The 16,234-nt window shown below is 45.7% G+C and overlaps 1 protein-coding gene across 3 annotated transcripts in view; it reads right to left on the reverse strand.

Annotated features, from left to right (window-relative positions):
* TMEM132B (transmembrane protein 132B) overlaps positions 1-16,234 on the reverse strand; it is a 190,795-nt gene that overhangs the window by 136,458 nt on the left and 38,103 nt on the right. For all 3 annotated transcript variants that reach the window (XM_021412778.1, XM_021412777.1, XM_021412776.1), the window contains exon 2: positions 5,496-6,375. In XM_021412778.1, the coding sequence (XP_021268453.1) occupies positions 5,496-6,352 (857 nt within the window). In that variant the 5' untranslated portion in view covers positions 6,353-6,375. The remainder of the gene's footprint in view (positions 1-5,495; positions 6,376-16,234) is intronic.

The raw sequence follows: 16,234 nt of genomic DNA on the forward strand, positions 1-16,234 counted from the left end.
GGAAGGAGCTATTTTATTTTTGGCACCTGTAGCTGTTTTTAAGACTGTAAAAGGGGCATGGGTTCTCGCTTCTCCCTCCCTAGGTGCCTGGGGCAGAGCAGGTTATCACAAAGCACTCAGAAAGGAGAGAGCCTGGGGCCTTGCACTTCAGCCAACACCAATCCCAGCCCAACTACGTTATGCAACGCCCCAGTGAAATGTACATCTCCATCCCATCATGTCGCAAACACCATCGATTAAGATGCTTAGAGCACTGCCAGGCTTTCATCAGCTGAAGTTTCTTCTTCTGAGCCAAACGTCTGTCTCAGAAATAAGAACAGCAAAAGGATGGTTCAACCCTTTCGAATTTATAGAAATGGTTTCTCCGAGCTAAAAAAATCTCAGTGACAGGTCCCAGCCTTTGCAGGAGGGCCCTGAAAGGATGTCACTCCCTTTTCTGTCTGGGGATGAAAAGAAGAGAAAACAAAACAGTGGGAGCAAGACAGTCTCTGTATCTAATGAGGCAAGCTATCTGGAAAAAGATAGTGTGAATTCATCTTTGAGGAATATGTTAAGATGTACACACACACACACACACAGGCTGAGTTAAGACTGCACAGATACTTCTGGCACTTCCAGACTTGCAGTGCTCGCTATTTTTAATTAATATTGAGCACTGGTGTTTCATATTTTACATTTAGTTCAGTGTGCATTTAGAAAGAAGAGAGAAATAATCAATTCCAACATTCATTCTGGGCTTATTTAACGCCTTTCAGTAAAAAACAAATATTCCCAAGTCGCCAGTAATGCCTTAATTCCGTAATTATTTCTAAATCTGAATTAGCATTTCTGATTAGTTCCTGAAGTATGTTTTTCTCCTTCTCAACATTTTCGCTTTTGCTGAATTTCCATCCTAAAGCAATGCTTCAGTTAATCATTTATTTCTCTCACCGGCAATAACCCTGCCCTGCATCCCACCCAGAGCAGCTTGCTTGGGGCAGCAGGGGCCGTGCGGGGCCCACTCCTCTCACTGCACTCCCCACCGTCTGCACTCTCATTTCTCTATGCATTTCCAGATCTGAAACCTTCTGTTTTCTTCCCCTTGTTTGCTCTCAGCAGCTATTGGCAGGAGACATCCTCTTAATGATCTTTTTCTGGCCTTCTAGACGACTGCTCAGACTTCTACGGATCTTTCATTATTAACGCGGAAGCCTTGTAAGTCAGTTTTAATGGCCTGTGCAATTTTTATCCCTTAGCAGGAGACATAACCTCCTCCATATGGATATATGTTTATTAATATAAATCCTTAATATCATCTTTCCTAGTGAGAATAATCAGTAAAAGCCAACTGGCGTGTATTACACCTTGTACCGGTTCACCCAAAAATCAAAACGCCATCTTCGCCCTCGTGATGTGGAGCATGGCACAGAGGATAATCCTTCTCCCTCGGGTTGCCTAGGCACCGATGACAGCCAGCTTTCTCTGCAGCCCCGATCCCCTCCAGACGGAGGGCCACAGCCGCTTTCATTTCTCTGCCGTGGGATTCATTACCTGGTTTCAGTCCCTTCCTATTATTCCTGGAATATCTCCAGTCTCCGCGTCTATTCTGACCGGGGATAAAAGAAGGATGGGTCGTTCACGTTGGGGACGTGTAGCGAATGCCAACAAACCCACTTTTTTGTCTGCAACCCGACAAATTGCCGTGAGTGCTCAGCCCTCGTTACTCGAACATCCTTGTGGATGGTTTAAGAAGGGAGACTTGGGAAACAGGACAAAACTCCACCATTCATTTACAAAGAGTGCCCTGGTTTCTTTCCTATAGCTGCGCCGCAATTGTCCATTTTTCCCATTAGATGCTGTACGAAATGACCCCCATTTTTTCCTCTAAATATGCCTTTTGAGTCCCAAGTTGGAGTGAAATAATACCATCTCTCTCCTTTTTACCATTCTCCCATGTGTTTCACAGGACAACTTCAGTTTAGCAATTAGCACATAGGCTGGTGTTGACCCTTCTTTTATCATGATTCCAATCTTCCCCTGTTTACTACGTTATAGCCACATTTACCACTAAAAGAAGGTAACAGAGATATTCCTGAGCATTGAAAGACAAGAAGTGCTCACAAATTGGTGACAAACGTGTGCACCAGTCCTACAGGATTCTCAAAGCTATGCTTCGTCTTTGCTTTTTTCAAACAAGGCATCTCATTAAAAAGTTTACTCACAGTAACGTAGTCCATTTTGCCTATCTTTATGGTTAAACTATGCTCAGTAGCAGCCCGCCTCACATAATGGCCACATTTTATGTTCACAGATGGTAAATTTCACAGTATGGACCACAGCAAGGCCACAAATTAATCTCCAGTGTCTCAAGAATTTCAGTGTACGCATATATAGATCATCCGTCAACAAAGGGAGCAGTACAACTGTCAGACACTGCAAAAGCATTACATCCACACTTAGCCTCCAAATTCTGCCCTTTGACATAGCTCAGCCCTTCAATTACACCCAGCACCACTGTCCAGATTGCAGAATGAAAAGAAGCTAATTCCCAGGGCCACAGCCCACAGCTCTAACTCGATCTTAAATTCCAGTTATTGAATGAAAACAAATGGAAAAAATTAGCTCAAGCCGAGCCAAACCAGCGAGAAATGAGGATGAGAGGAGCGAGGAAGGGAGCTCCATGCGCACCTTGCAGCGTCCATCCCCTGTCCACGACACCAGTGGAAGGATGGGGTTTAACAACTGAGCACAGTGCTGGACCAGGGAAGTGCTCCCGTTTGCTCTCCAGTTTCCCACTTTGGTGAAGAGCCTGCGATTTTCCCCCACAACAAGGAAGAATTGGTTCTTCTAAGAGAGAACAGCTCTGCTAGAGCAAAATCCAACACCAAATACAATACTACACAACACAGCGTGAAACACTGAAGAGATGCATAAAACTGGGCAGATCTGTTCCTCTGCATAGTGCCAGAGCCGTGCTGCGGATGACGCAATTTTGATCCATCATCTCCTGTGAGCCAGGCTGCAATTTCCTCCACTCCACTTATAACAGATATGATTAAAAACGATCAGTTATATTAGGCAAAAATACTTTTCCCAAGGCAAACATTTGCTTCAGTGCATTTTTGCCCTTGTAACACAAAGAAATCCGATGCATATGAAAACCTTCTGGGTTTTTACATTAACACTGATCTGAACAATAGGGAAAGCCTACAAGGGAAACCACCTACATGGGACACATGTGCTACGCCGCTCCTGCTTCCCTCAGCACAACTCCCTGCCCACTACGTAAACTTTGGCAGGATAACCCCCCATAGGCCCCAAGTATGTCATTGGCAATGCTCACAGCAACAGCTGCTGGCGCTGTCTCCATCCTGGAGGATGGGCGAGCAGTCAGCAGAGCTGCAGTTTGCTTCTTACTTACAGCTTCCAACCCCAGGTGAAATAGAAATACTTGCTGTTTCTCCGATGAAAGTTACAATGCAGACAAAGCCAAAGAACAGACGAGACAGGGCAGACTACCTACAGCTGACTGGGGCTTTTCCAAAGAAGTGTTTCTGGGCACGTATAACGTACCCATTTATTCTAACAGAAACATCTCCTGGAGATGCACTGATTCTGCACATTACTCAAAGAAGGAAATCCCTATGGAAACTGCCTGCCTTCCCCTTCCCAGCAGCTGAGGAGCTCTGCTGGCTGCGGGAAGCTGAGGTCATGGCAGTGCCTGTGCTCCTGGGGCTCATTCTGGAGCCCCTGGCTTGGAGGATCCCTCCTTTTGTGCTTCCTCAAAACCCCACCCCATAACTGTGCTCAGGAGTTCCAGATGCTATTTTGGTTTTTTGCTTTTGAAGATAGCATTTCAAAACTATCTCTGCAGGAACACTTCAATGCTTTCCTGTGGAAACTTCAAAACCACCATCATCTTGCCATTTGTTACAACGTTCTCTATTACCTCAGGAATTTCATCCATGGTGTGGCAAAGAACAAAAACCTGACAATTAAGAGCTGATGCAGAACCCTGGGCAAATCCCATCACCTCTCTGCTCTAGGGCTGAGGATCAACAACTGCCCAAGCCCAACTGCTCCATGAGGTCCATCTACTGCACTGCCCAACAGCAGCTGCTGACCAAAACCACATTTATCAAAGAAACGCCAGTAAACACAAGCAGAAGCGATTACAGAATAACTTGGTTTAACAGGAAGAGTCTTCCTCACCCAAACCATTTCAAGTCTGGTTAAACCCTATGATGTGATATCCTTTCTCATGTATTTGACCCTACCACAACAAAACATTAAGAGTTTGACTCGATGATCCTCACAGGTCCCTTCCAACTCAGGATATTCTATGATTTTATGAAAAATGCTCGGGTGCAGGTGGCCCATCACCTACCCTGTGCCTGCGCACTGTGCTGTGAAGCACACATCCTGGTTTGCGCTGCAATCTCTAAGTTCATTAAAATGCATGCGCTATTTCACAAAAGTTGAGTGATGTGGAAGTACTGCATAAGGCTCGCTGTCTGTTTTCTCAACATCTGTCCCTGAAGTGCACTTCTGTCATGTTCTGCTCCCATCGTTCTCGGATCAAAAAGTTAGAAGTAAGGCACGAATCTGTCTGAGGTTGCCAGCACGGACTGTAACTCCTTTCCTCTCGAGTGTCTCACATTCTCACAGCAGATGACACTTTCCAGTTACCTTTTGGCCCTTCCATTCCCCAAGTCTGGCTTACATTTCTCTCTGAATTCAGTCTCTACACAGCTCTGAAACCTAGAGTCTGACAGCTAAGGACATAACAAACATGCAGCACTAACCCTCAGGGTGGTTAGAAATGCCTGATTGCTCCTATTGCAGGCATATTCATGAGTAAAGGTCACCAAAAAATCTCTAAACTTAGAACAAAAGTGGTTCATGCAACAAGCAGTCAAAAGTTCAAGGAGGTTGGACAGGCTGTCTTGCAGCAAAACCAAAGCAGGACTTGCAAAGCTTGGGTTTGAACGTTGGCTCTGCCAAAGACCTCCTACACAAGTTGAGGCACATCTGATTTCTCTCAGCTCCCCTCTACAGTGCAGTGAAGTAGTTCCTCACTGCATACAACACGTACAAGACGTAGCCCATGTGCTCTGGAAACATTATTTGGAAAATTACAAAAAGAGAGGATACTTCACCAAAGCAACAGAAAACACTCCTGCAAACCACCTAGCAAAATGGGTCACAGCAACTACGCTGGCAGACTTAGAGAGGTGTAAATTTAAGAGAAAGAAGCATTATGAGAAGCAAACAGAATTAAAACAAAAGATGATGATGCATTTTTTAACAGTGCACACTTTAAAATCAATTTCCACGTTCCAAAAAGAGTCATCCACACAGATAACTCAAGTGTATTTATAGTTTTCCCCAGTTGGAGAGCTAATACTTGAGTTCTCTGAGGAAAACATTGAATGTCACCAAAGCAATTACATCTGAGATCAATTTGTCCCTATTTGTGAACTGCTTAGCATACAGCAATTCAAATATTCTCTTACCTTAATACAAACTGGTCTGCCAGAGAGTCATCTGCCAGGGAGACATGGAAGGTCACAACGTCCCCTTCTCTGACCGGGCTGAGTGGCAAGCGGATTATGACATTCTCATCCAGCCTCAGTGAAGACTGTTTTAACGTGTCTTGATTTGGGTAAACAACAATGCTACCAATCCTCTCCATAGCTGGCAAAGCCTTCTGTTCGTTATCTTCACCCGCGTGGATATTGTTCTCCCACTTTTCATCCTCTGGAGAACACTCCCCATCTGCTGTATAAATCTTATAGAAGAGCTCCACAGTAATCCCTCCCAGGGAGGCTGTATCCTCTGAAACCAGGGGTGGAGGGGAGCTGAACCAGCTGGGAGACAACTCCAGCTCCGCAACGCATAATCCCAGGCGGCCTGTCAACCTGCAGCTGGCCACCACTTCTCTAGATTCCAGGAAAGCAAACATCTTCACGCAAGGCAACCTCTCCTCAGCGTCGTAGTCATCCCAGTCTTTCCCCGCGATATAGAACAAGGTTTGTATTTTAGGTTTGTTGGAATAAATCGAGCTGTCTATTATGTGCGATTTTAATTTCCAATTAAAAGCAAATTCATTCGTGAAACCAAAAGATGCAGAAGACAGCATGAGGTCCAAGGGAACAGCCTGTTCCACAGAAAAGGGTCCGTACGTGGCATTTAGGACGGGCGGCAGTTTGGATTTGTATATAATGAATGAATCCACCCTGGACTGCAAACTGGAGTTCCTCGTGATATCCTGGTTGGTTTCCTTAAGGAAGAAGAAAACATCGGCGTTGCAGATGTGATAGCTGGCGGGGAGGTACGTCGGCAGGTTTGAGAATCTCTGCACGCTGTCCATGATCCCTCCGCGGCTCTCCACCACTGCAGGCCAAAGGAAAAAGGAAAAAAAAGACAATTCTAATGTTTGCTTAGCACGCCCCCTCAAAAGCAGATCAACGATGTTAGCCACAATTACAAAACTGTTTGACCTAGGTACCGTGCAATAAACACTGAACCCCAGAACAGTCTGAGTTGGGTGGGACTGGTAAAGGCCATCTGGTCCCACTCCCCTGCAGTGTGCAGGGACAGCCACAGCTCCATCTCTGGAGACACCCAAGGTCACCAACCACCACCTCCCTGGGCGCCCTGTGTCAGTGCCTCACCACCCTTAAACAACGTTTTCTTTATATCCTGCCATTTTTGGCTTGAAGTTCATACTTAAAGCATCCCACTGGACTGGCTGCAGTAGGCAGTGAAACTGAAGTTTTTTTGTTTGTTTGTTTTTTTCCAACTAACAGACGATGCAGGCTGAACTAGGGTTTGCAAATCAGCATCACTCCCGCTCCACTTTTGCCAGGTCAGTAGTTGGGAAGTTAGCTGCAAACTGATAAAAGGCTGGTACTCTTGAAAATCAAAGGAAAGGGGGGGAAGGAAAAGAAAAAAGAAAAGAGTTTCCAGACACAAGAAAATACGGGGTTTGGCAGAGTCTCAGTGGAATGGATTTAAAGGCTGGAGCGAACTTGGGAGAAGGAGAAATCCTTTACATGCAGAAGGTTCATGGATGCTTGGAAGGATTTTTGTTTGTTTGCTTAATTCCAGAGAACAGAACACATTTGGAAATCACAGAAGTTTCTCTATAGCACAATGGTCAATCCTCCAGCCAGCGCTGAGCAATTTTTCCTGGGCAAGAAAAGATTCCAGAGGGAGGGAGGGATCAGACAGCTGTCTTTGGTTGGGGCTGATCTCTAATTAATAGTGAGATACATTCAATGTGGGCTGTGAGATTCTACCAAAAAGAAGCGGTGGGTCTTTCAGACTAACAATGCATACGTTGGTGAATGCAAGCTCGCTCCTGGGACTGCCACAGAGGAAATAAACAGAAGGCAAATGAATTAAAATGAAGCGGCTCCATAATGCAGAGATAACAAAAGCAACAATGACAGATCCTAAGGTCAGAGCTCTTGTTGTCTCTCGCTGGAGCTCAGTGGCGATTTCACTGTTTGTCAGGGCTGGGGAGAGCAGATACGCAACACGACAACTGCAGAAACAATTACACCTGTTACAAGCTGGGTGACTCGGGTACTTAACAGCCACAATTTAGCACAGATAAAAGCAGGAATATTTAAGCTGTTTTTTTTCAGGCTGTGTATTTTAAAGCCTACACTTCTCAATGACAGCTGCTAGGGCAAACCTCGTCCGTTTGACTTTGCTCCACTCTTGTTCTCTGCTGAAATTCTGCTCATTTACTTCCCGTGGCTGGGATTCCTCCCAGCTCCACAAGGCTACATTTGAAAGCAATGCTTTTTAAGAGCCTCATTTATCATAAAAATTGTGCTGTTGCATAGGACAGACAAAAGCAAGAGTACCTTCTGATTTTGGGGGAGGACTGCTACGATCTGCCCCCACCCAGGACACCCCACGTAGCAGAGGAGACTGACACAGCTCCCGAGCACACAGGGAAAGCAAAGATGAGGCAAGGCTTAAAAGCATCTTGTTTATATGACAGCACTTTTCCCCTCTCCTTATCCTTTACGCTGATACTTTATCTCTCTCGAGCACTGATTTACAGGAAGTTTGAAATGTACGTTTTTCCTTTTCCTCCGCTGCATTACAGTGGCAACATTCAGCACTGCTGCTGAGAGCTGGGGTGAGAGCTCGGCTATCAGCCCGCTGTAACTCAAACTAAACGAGACACAAATTTTGTCTGAAAGCTTATATGGGAAGCCATAAACACTAGTAGACAGGGCTGGGCTTTGTCCTAGAACCAGCCTGCAACAAAATATGATGTCTGAATTTAGCAGCGTTTTATGATGCTGTAGGAACATCTGAAAAAAAAATACTTCATAGGATGGCAGGGCAACACCCCGCCTTTTTAATTCAGCACGTCAGCCCCACAACATCAATCTCCTTACAGTAACCATCACAAACTGAACACACATCCAGCTCTTGATGTACAACAAAGCAGCTAATGAACCACCTGCTCCTTTAATAACCACTCCAGCAAGATCAAAAGAGGGCAGAACATGGTTAGCCCTAATTGCAAAACAAAGAAGAGCAAGACGAGAAGAAAAGTCAGTGGGGGCCAATGGACACCCTAAGATCCCAGGGCTACCTCAAAGGCTGGAAGCCATTTTTCAGATGACTTCGGGACTGGGGACGTCGGAGGGGTGTGTGGGAGTATCACAGAGCTGGATGTGATTTCAGATATTCAGCGTGTCACTCTAAAATAACTTTGTCATGTTTTTTCAGGGGTCACTTTGCCCCTTTTGTTTCTAATCCATGTATCTGACTTGGCTCTAACCACTGCCGCAAAGACAAAGGCCTGAGCAAACCCAAGGGCTGGTGGCTCCCAACTGCATCCAAGCTACACTTCTCAGATTTCATAAATCCCACCTAAGAAGCAAAACAAGTATCCCACCTGAAGGTACCGGTGGCTGTGGTGGGTCAGCATTGTAAACTAATGCTTCTGTGTAAAGCTGCCGCAAGAGTAAAATCTTCAAAGTTCATAATTTTGTAAGCAAAAATTAAAATAAGTCTTGTTGGAACATAAATACCTTCCCTCACAATTAGCTAACTATTTAACAGGAGTCAAGGCTTCCATCAGCTCCATGAGCTGAAGGAGCAAGAAGCATTTCAAATATGCAACTCTTTCAATCTTCTTTTTTTGGGGGGTGGAAAACAAACAAGAAATCTAATCTCACACCTGTGAAAGACTGAAAATGGTAAAATTCATCTTTCCTGCAGCATCATCAGAATCGTAGCGTGAGATCACACAGACACTCCTCTTTGTAAGAGGAATAATTTCAAGTAATGTGGTGCCAGTAAGTACTATGATGTTATCTATGACTCATACAGAGGCAATCAATGGCTTGTCTGTATAGGAGAAAAATCACCAGCCCTTCCCACCAGCCCCCACTAAAGACCATAAAGACCAAACTACACATGTACATTATTCCACGATAAAAATGGCTCTATTCATAATAATTATTTTGCTCGGGAAAGGAAGGCATTATCCTTGAATAAAAACACACTGTATCCCAGAACGGGCTAGCCACACAAGGAAACCTATTCTAGAACTGCTGAATTATAGGAGAATATTTGACTCTGGACAAGCTCGGTAAGTTCCTTTCTCTTGTGCACATAAGGGGCGAGACCTGAAGCCTGCGAGGACCCCAGTCAGGAGAGGCTGAGCATGCGACTTGCCCTGCACACAGACTACCCAATGCCCCTTTAACACTAAAGTCAGCCCAGAAGCTGCCAGCATACAAAAACTTGCAGTGTAAGAAAAGATGATAGGATCCCTTTAAGCTTCTTGTTCATTTTCTAGTTCGGCGTGAGGATTGGACTTGATATGGGACCCACAAGCAGTTTCAATTCAGTCTTGATTAGACTTTAGTGGAGACATTCACTTTGCAAAATGTTGCTTGATAGGCGTTTTCTTTTGAAAGATGAAGACAAGAAAAAGGATACAATAAAAAAAAGTCTATTTAATCCAAACATCTAAAGCTGAAGAGAGGTTAATTAACTTTTGTAGGCTTGGGACAACGTCTGGTGCACTTATCCCCAAATGTCTCATCAAACTTTTGTTCCCCAGGTGTCAGTGCAGCTGTGCATCAAGGCAGAAGTCCATCTCTGAACACTTCCATCTACCAAAACACATTTTTCAGTGAAAAAGTAAACTGTGCATATGAATGAAACCCCCTGAGCAGAACACAAGCTCAGTAACAAGCTGCGTTACTGCGCTCCTTAGCAAGTTCAGCAGTATGCCTGCTTTCCACTGCCAAAAAATGAAGTTGGATGGGGAGGATCCTGAGCTGTGCTTACTGCGCTCTTAGCTCTTGTGCATTTTGCACAGTCACCCAGACTGAAAGACACACACACAGTAAGGCCACCTACAGATAGTAATAAAACCACGCTGTCTGAAAGGCTGCCTATAAATCTTATTAAAGTAATCCCTTCCCTGAACCCAGATTATTACATTCACCTTTATGGTAGAATAAAAATTAATTTTCTCTGCTATAATAAGTGTATGATAAGAAGGCATCACTTGAGACTAAATAAAGATTATAATTAACTCCAACTGAATAAATTTAGCTTGGACTAGCAGTTTGTTTTCATAGATTTTCCTCTGCGACAGAGTGAATAGGTATGGCAGGATTAGCATCCCATGCCAGTTCCAGCACTGCTGGCACGGAAAGGAACGAGGAAGAGTGCAATCCAATACCCAAATGGCCTGAAGATTAATTCAGGGTTCTCTATCAGCAAAAGCTTAGCGAAAAGCTCAGAACTGCCTCTAGCCCTGCAAGGAAAGCATGGAAAGCGCTGGACCCCAGAGAGAATGGTGCTCGTTGCGCTCCCTAAATCAGCATCAGCAGAGACAGGACCTCTGACAGCGGGTGCTGAGAGCACGTTGAGGGGAAATATCCCCCTGCATCAGCCTGATCTCACTCATCCAACTGAGCACCAGCCTTGGGGTGCCTCAGCAGCAGGCTGGGCCAGGCGGGTCGGTGCAGCCACCTTACCAACCTGCTCCCCTGTAATACAACGCTCAGGGCGATCCACAGAGAAGCTGCAGAACAGCACACAGCATTACACAACGCAGATCCAAGAGAGCAAACAGAACAGGGGGGAGCAAAGGCATCCAACAGCTGAACAAAGTTTACCCTGAATTATTACTTTTTTTTTTTTTTAAAGTCGCAAATAAAAAGCCTTACAGCAGCACAGCACACAGTGGATCGGAGCTTTATTTATCTTTCAAGGAAACGAGGCTCTGCTTATGCAAGGTTGAGGAACTGCCTTGTTAAGCCACTGCCTCATTATTTGACATTCTCGGAGAAGATGATCGTTAACTACTTTATTACGGGGAAGGAGGCATTCAGGCTTGTTTATGAAAATAGATCACATATTTATCCTGGCCAGGGAGCAGCATGCAAACCCAAGCAATAACGCTATTGTGTTTGCTCCCCTGATTGCCATGCTGGCCCATGCAGACATCAGATCTGCCTGCATAAGAAGATTTTATCAGGCATGCAGCTGAAGCTGAGCCATTATCATTACAGCAGTATGGTTCTCGGAGCGGATATGTTTATTTCCAAAGATTGGAGTTCTTTTAGCTTAAAGTTGACACAGTCTGAAACCAGAAAATAATCTTTTTAGGATGAAATCAGTGTGTGTATGTAAAGCATTACACCACTATAACAACTTCAATTTGCATCTCATGAGGGTTTAACTTTCCTAGACAGGGACAGCCTTGTGCTGAAGGACGCAAGCCCCAGCCCCATCATTGCTTTCTGAAATCTACCAGACTTAAGCACAATTCCTGCCCAAATGTGAAATTTGTTAAAATTATCCTGTCTGAACCTGAGGAGTGAAAATTCCTCCTGGATTATTTGCTTTGTCAGAGCCTTTAAGCCAAGGGTCCTGCATCGCTGCAAGTTATGAAGTAGAAAGTTTATTCCAGCATGGAGATGAGAGATCCCCTTTCCTCCAAATGCTCCCATCATGTCAAGGCCAGGAAGGACCCGAGAAACAGGACATCAAACCTGTGGCATCCATACCTACAGGAAGGCTACGTTAGGTAAGCTTTAGAGGTTCTCCTGCTCCCTCTGAATTCTGTACGGTGGGAAACAGGGTAACTGAGGCACCTGGCTTTACAGGGAGGAGTGACAGAAAAAATAGTCACAGTAAAAAAGTGTTAAAACTCTCTTAAACATCCCTAAAATAGCTTTTCTTGAAAAATATCGTGGATGGTTTCACCACCCGTGAGCAATGTTGTCCATTCCCACACCCCATAAAAGCTTTATGTCACCGCGTATTCTATTTATTATCTCCTCCCCGCTCTCACACGCATACTTCAGGCCAAAGTCTTCCTTGCTATAAACATTTATTCAAACATGTCTGATAGTAAGAGCAAGAAGTTAGATGAGGAAACATAAATTACATTCCTGTAATACTATCTGGGTGTTCTGCAGAAGCACTTTGTGGTCCCATCCACAGATCACACAAAGCACCAGCTACACAGTGGAGATCCTTAGCCCGGTACCCACAGCCTCCACGGCCAGTGAGCTCTTGCCCCAGCCTCTTTGGTCCAAAATATTCTCCCCGTTAGGAAAACGGGATCATTCCAGTGGATGAGGGACACACAACAAATATCAGGGTGAAGCTGTAGGAGAACAAGGAGCACTAAGCAAGCAGAGATGTCGAACGCCTCTCCAAAACCAAGCAGACAAGTGATAAATGGCAGTGCAGGGAGCAGGCAGGTGGGAGGAACCTCCCCAAGAGTTTTCTCATTTAAGGTGGCTATTGCAATTGCTCCGGTTACTCCGCTGGGTGGATCACTGGCCTAACTTGTCATTTGGGTTTCAGCCAGAGGCGTTGATACGGTAGTTAAAAGTCACAGGTTGCTCTTGGTGAGTTCCTCTGCATCCCTCCTACAACAGCAACGGGAAATTGTCCTGCCAGTTACAATTAGAGGCACTGGCACAACGGCTAAAGGTCACAAATTCATCAGCTCAATGAGCTGAGCTGAAGCTTAAACACACCTGATTAACCAAGCAGGGTTTCCATTCTGCTTACCTGCAGGGGAGAAACAACCACTAAGGCTGCCCATGTGCACACATACACACACGGGTTGTGCACACCTGCCCCAGGCCCTGCAGCACTGCTCACACTGCTGCTCCCGATCCCAGAGCAGAGTCGATGCTTCCAGCACAGCTAACCCTCCCAAGATCTGATACATAGGGGTTGTCATGGCTGCTGCAGGGCCTCGTTGCTAGCAGGAGGTGAGCAGAGAGCTCCCTGCTACCGCTATCTGAAGCAAAACTCATTTTCCCGTGGTGGTATTTCATAAACAACAGAAAATGCGCGTGGGAGCGTGTGGATATTTCTCCTCACAAGAGAAAGGCCTTACAAGGGAAACTCATCCACCAGGTGACTGCAAAAAGTAAATCTCTTAAATACATGCTCTAAACTATTACCAACTGTGAAATATTTGTATTCAGAGTCAAAACATCTATGTCACAGAAAGCCAAGAGACTGACAGGAGAAAGGCCAGGATTTATGTTCGCTGGGGCCTATCTGTCATAGAGATAGGAAAGCTGAGCGAGAGTCCTTTTATTAAAATCACTCTCCTGCTGCAGATATTGATCTAAGCAGCTAAGGTTGAATAGCAAAGTGCATCCCTGTCTCTTGCAAAGTTACTCACCGGCACAGTCGCAAAGGACTGGGGGAAGCACTCTCACACCCACAGCACATGAGCCCCAAAGGCAGGGGTCAGGAAACGAGGGGCACTGATGGAAACGACGTCCTGCAGTGCCACAGAACCAGCAAGTCCCACTCAGCTCCACTTCACGATTTTCCAGGAAGCCAGTTTTGCTTCCCAAATCACTAGCGTAGGTTGCCTTTGACTCCCAGACTAAATTCCCCATTAAAATAAGGAGAAACACAGTGCTGACTGCATTACTTACAATACCACACCATCCAGAGGGGGGGGGGGTGGAAAAAAAAAAAAAAGCCATTTCAGAAGCATCCATCCCTAAATCTGCTTCAGCATTCTCATCTCTTCCCCAAGCAACACTAGCTTGGCTCCAGACTTCTGCCCCTCTCTGGGCTGACCCTTCCCTGGCAGCTCTCCCTGTGCTCCTGCAGGACCTGCTGGCTGCGTGTCCCTCTGCAAAGCCCACACTTGTGGCTGCCATCAGCAGCCTCAGGCATTACACCTAACGATGAAATGAAGCAAAGCAACTTGAAGTTCTACCTGCAGCAGACTACCCGCACTCACAGGATACACAGTTGCATCATTTTATAGCGCTTCTGATTCTCCCCACAGAAGCTTTGGTGATACTGAAAAATTCCTTGCATGAGCCAGAAATTACAGGATCCTGAAATGCTGGCAGCAATTCCTCATTAGCACTGTCACAAAGAGGTGATGTTGGTCCAAAGGCTTTCCCCAGAGCAACGGGCTTTCTCCATCCTCTTGTTCTGGAGCTCCTGGAAGAAACGAGCTCCAAACCGATGGGCCCGAACAGCCGCGGGAAACTACAAAAGCGGCTTACAATAAAACCCCTGTAAAGTTATTAGGAACGCAGATGTGTCTTGAACGCACAGAAAATCCTCAGTTTTACAGCACTCATCCATATCCCACGGGGACTGTAATCCCAGAAAGAGCACGCGCCACGCGTGGCCGCACCGGGGGCTGCGATAAGGCAGAAGGGATGCAGAGGCACCGCAGCCAAGCCCTGCGGGCTGCACCAGCCCCTGCTCTGCCCCAGCACCGGGAGCCTGCTCACTGTGCTCCCCATTGCTGTTGGATTTCCAATGTGGGCAGCAACCCTAGCGACGTGTGCTGATCTTTGGGACTGCTCACCACATAGATCGTTAAGTTCCTTATTAAAATCTTTGCGCTGTTAATGTCTGTGGGTAGAAGCCACTTTCCACTTAGGTCTTCCCGTTGAGCTCCTTTACACAACTTCAAGCGTGTGTGCAGTCTCACTACACCTGGGAGTTTTCCCATGGTAGAGTTTAAGCACAAGCTGCAAAGTTTCAGGACAGGGAGCCATGAGGCCACCAGCCTTTGGAGTACAGGAAAAAAAAAAAAAATACAGAGCTCTATGGCTCCAAAGATTCACCTGCTATTAGTTCAGGGATATCCACCCCTCATGTCTCCAAACCCAACCTCTAACTTGCTTTGTGTTGCTCTCACAGGCAGCCAACATCACACCAACCAGACTCCCAAAGCAAGATGTGCGCTTCAGCTCTCAGAGGAGCAACCACACCGCCCTACTTCTAAAGTTCAGACATCATTAAGTCATCAGTTTGTTAAGTTATCAGTTCATACCTACCTGTCAAGGAACAGTATAGAAAATACGAATTCTCTGCTTTCTAACGACAGCAGTCTCTTTTCCACATCCAAAACACTCAGAACAAAAGTTTCCGTGCTTTCTCAGATTCCTTTGCTCAATTCGACTTTTTATTTTCAAAATGACAACAGCCTCGAGCAACTCCATTAATTTGTTACGGAGTAAAAGAGCTTTGCATTCCTGGGGTGATTGCTGACCTCCCCCCTGCTCCCTCGCTTATTGAAACAGTTCTCTTCAAGCACGTCCTGGTAACAGAACAAAGCATAATTTCTCATGCTTGAATGCATTATTTTACGTTCTGAATACGCAGCTGACATATTTTACAAACTCGTGGCAGATGCTGTCAGGAAGGACAAAACAACCATCCCTCGGTACCACTTTTCTCTTACTACAACCACCAAAGGCTGCAGCTTGTCATTCACATGAGGAGAGCAGCCCCTTTTGGGGAGAGGAGAAGCAGCCCGCAGCCTCACCCAGCTTTTCCTGGCTGCTCGTCTCGCTGCCCGGTGCCTTTCAGCAATGTAGAGTTCCATTTCCCAAGCACAAGGACGATTCCCAGCTGCGCCAGGAGGCAGCTCTACGAGATGTTGTCAAAACATTGGTGCTCAAAGAAAGCGAAACCTTATTATGGCTTTCCTACTGCGACGCACCAAATACGTCTTATCTTCATCACAGACAATTATTGGCAAAGAATAAAAACTTTCAAGCAGAAATCAAAGTTGGATAAGGTCATACTCGCTGTGTGATCCTCATGTGTTAACATATTAAGGAAAACGTACATCCATGAGTGCCTAAGCTAACAGCAAGCCAGAGCAGCGTGGATGGCACATGGATGGCACTGCAGCCACACACACATACAGCACAGCATTCATGTACGCCGAGGA

Source organism: Numida meleagris, chromosome 14 (genome assembly GCF_002078875.1).
Source record: "Numida meleagris isolate 19003 breed g44 Domestic line chromosome 14, NumMel1.0, whole genome shotgun sequence".
NCBI classification, from domain to species: Eukaryota; Metazoa; Chordata; class Aves; order Galliformes; family Numididae; genus Numida; species Numida meleagris.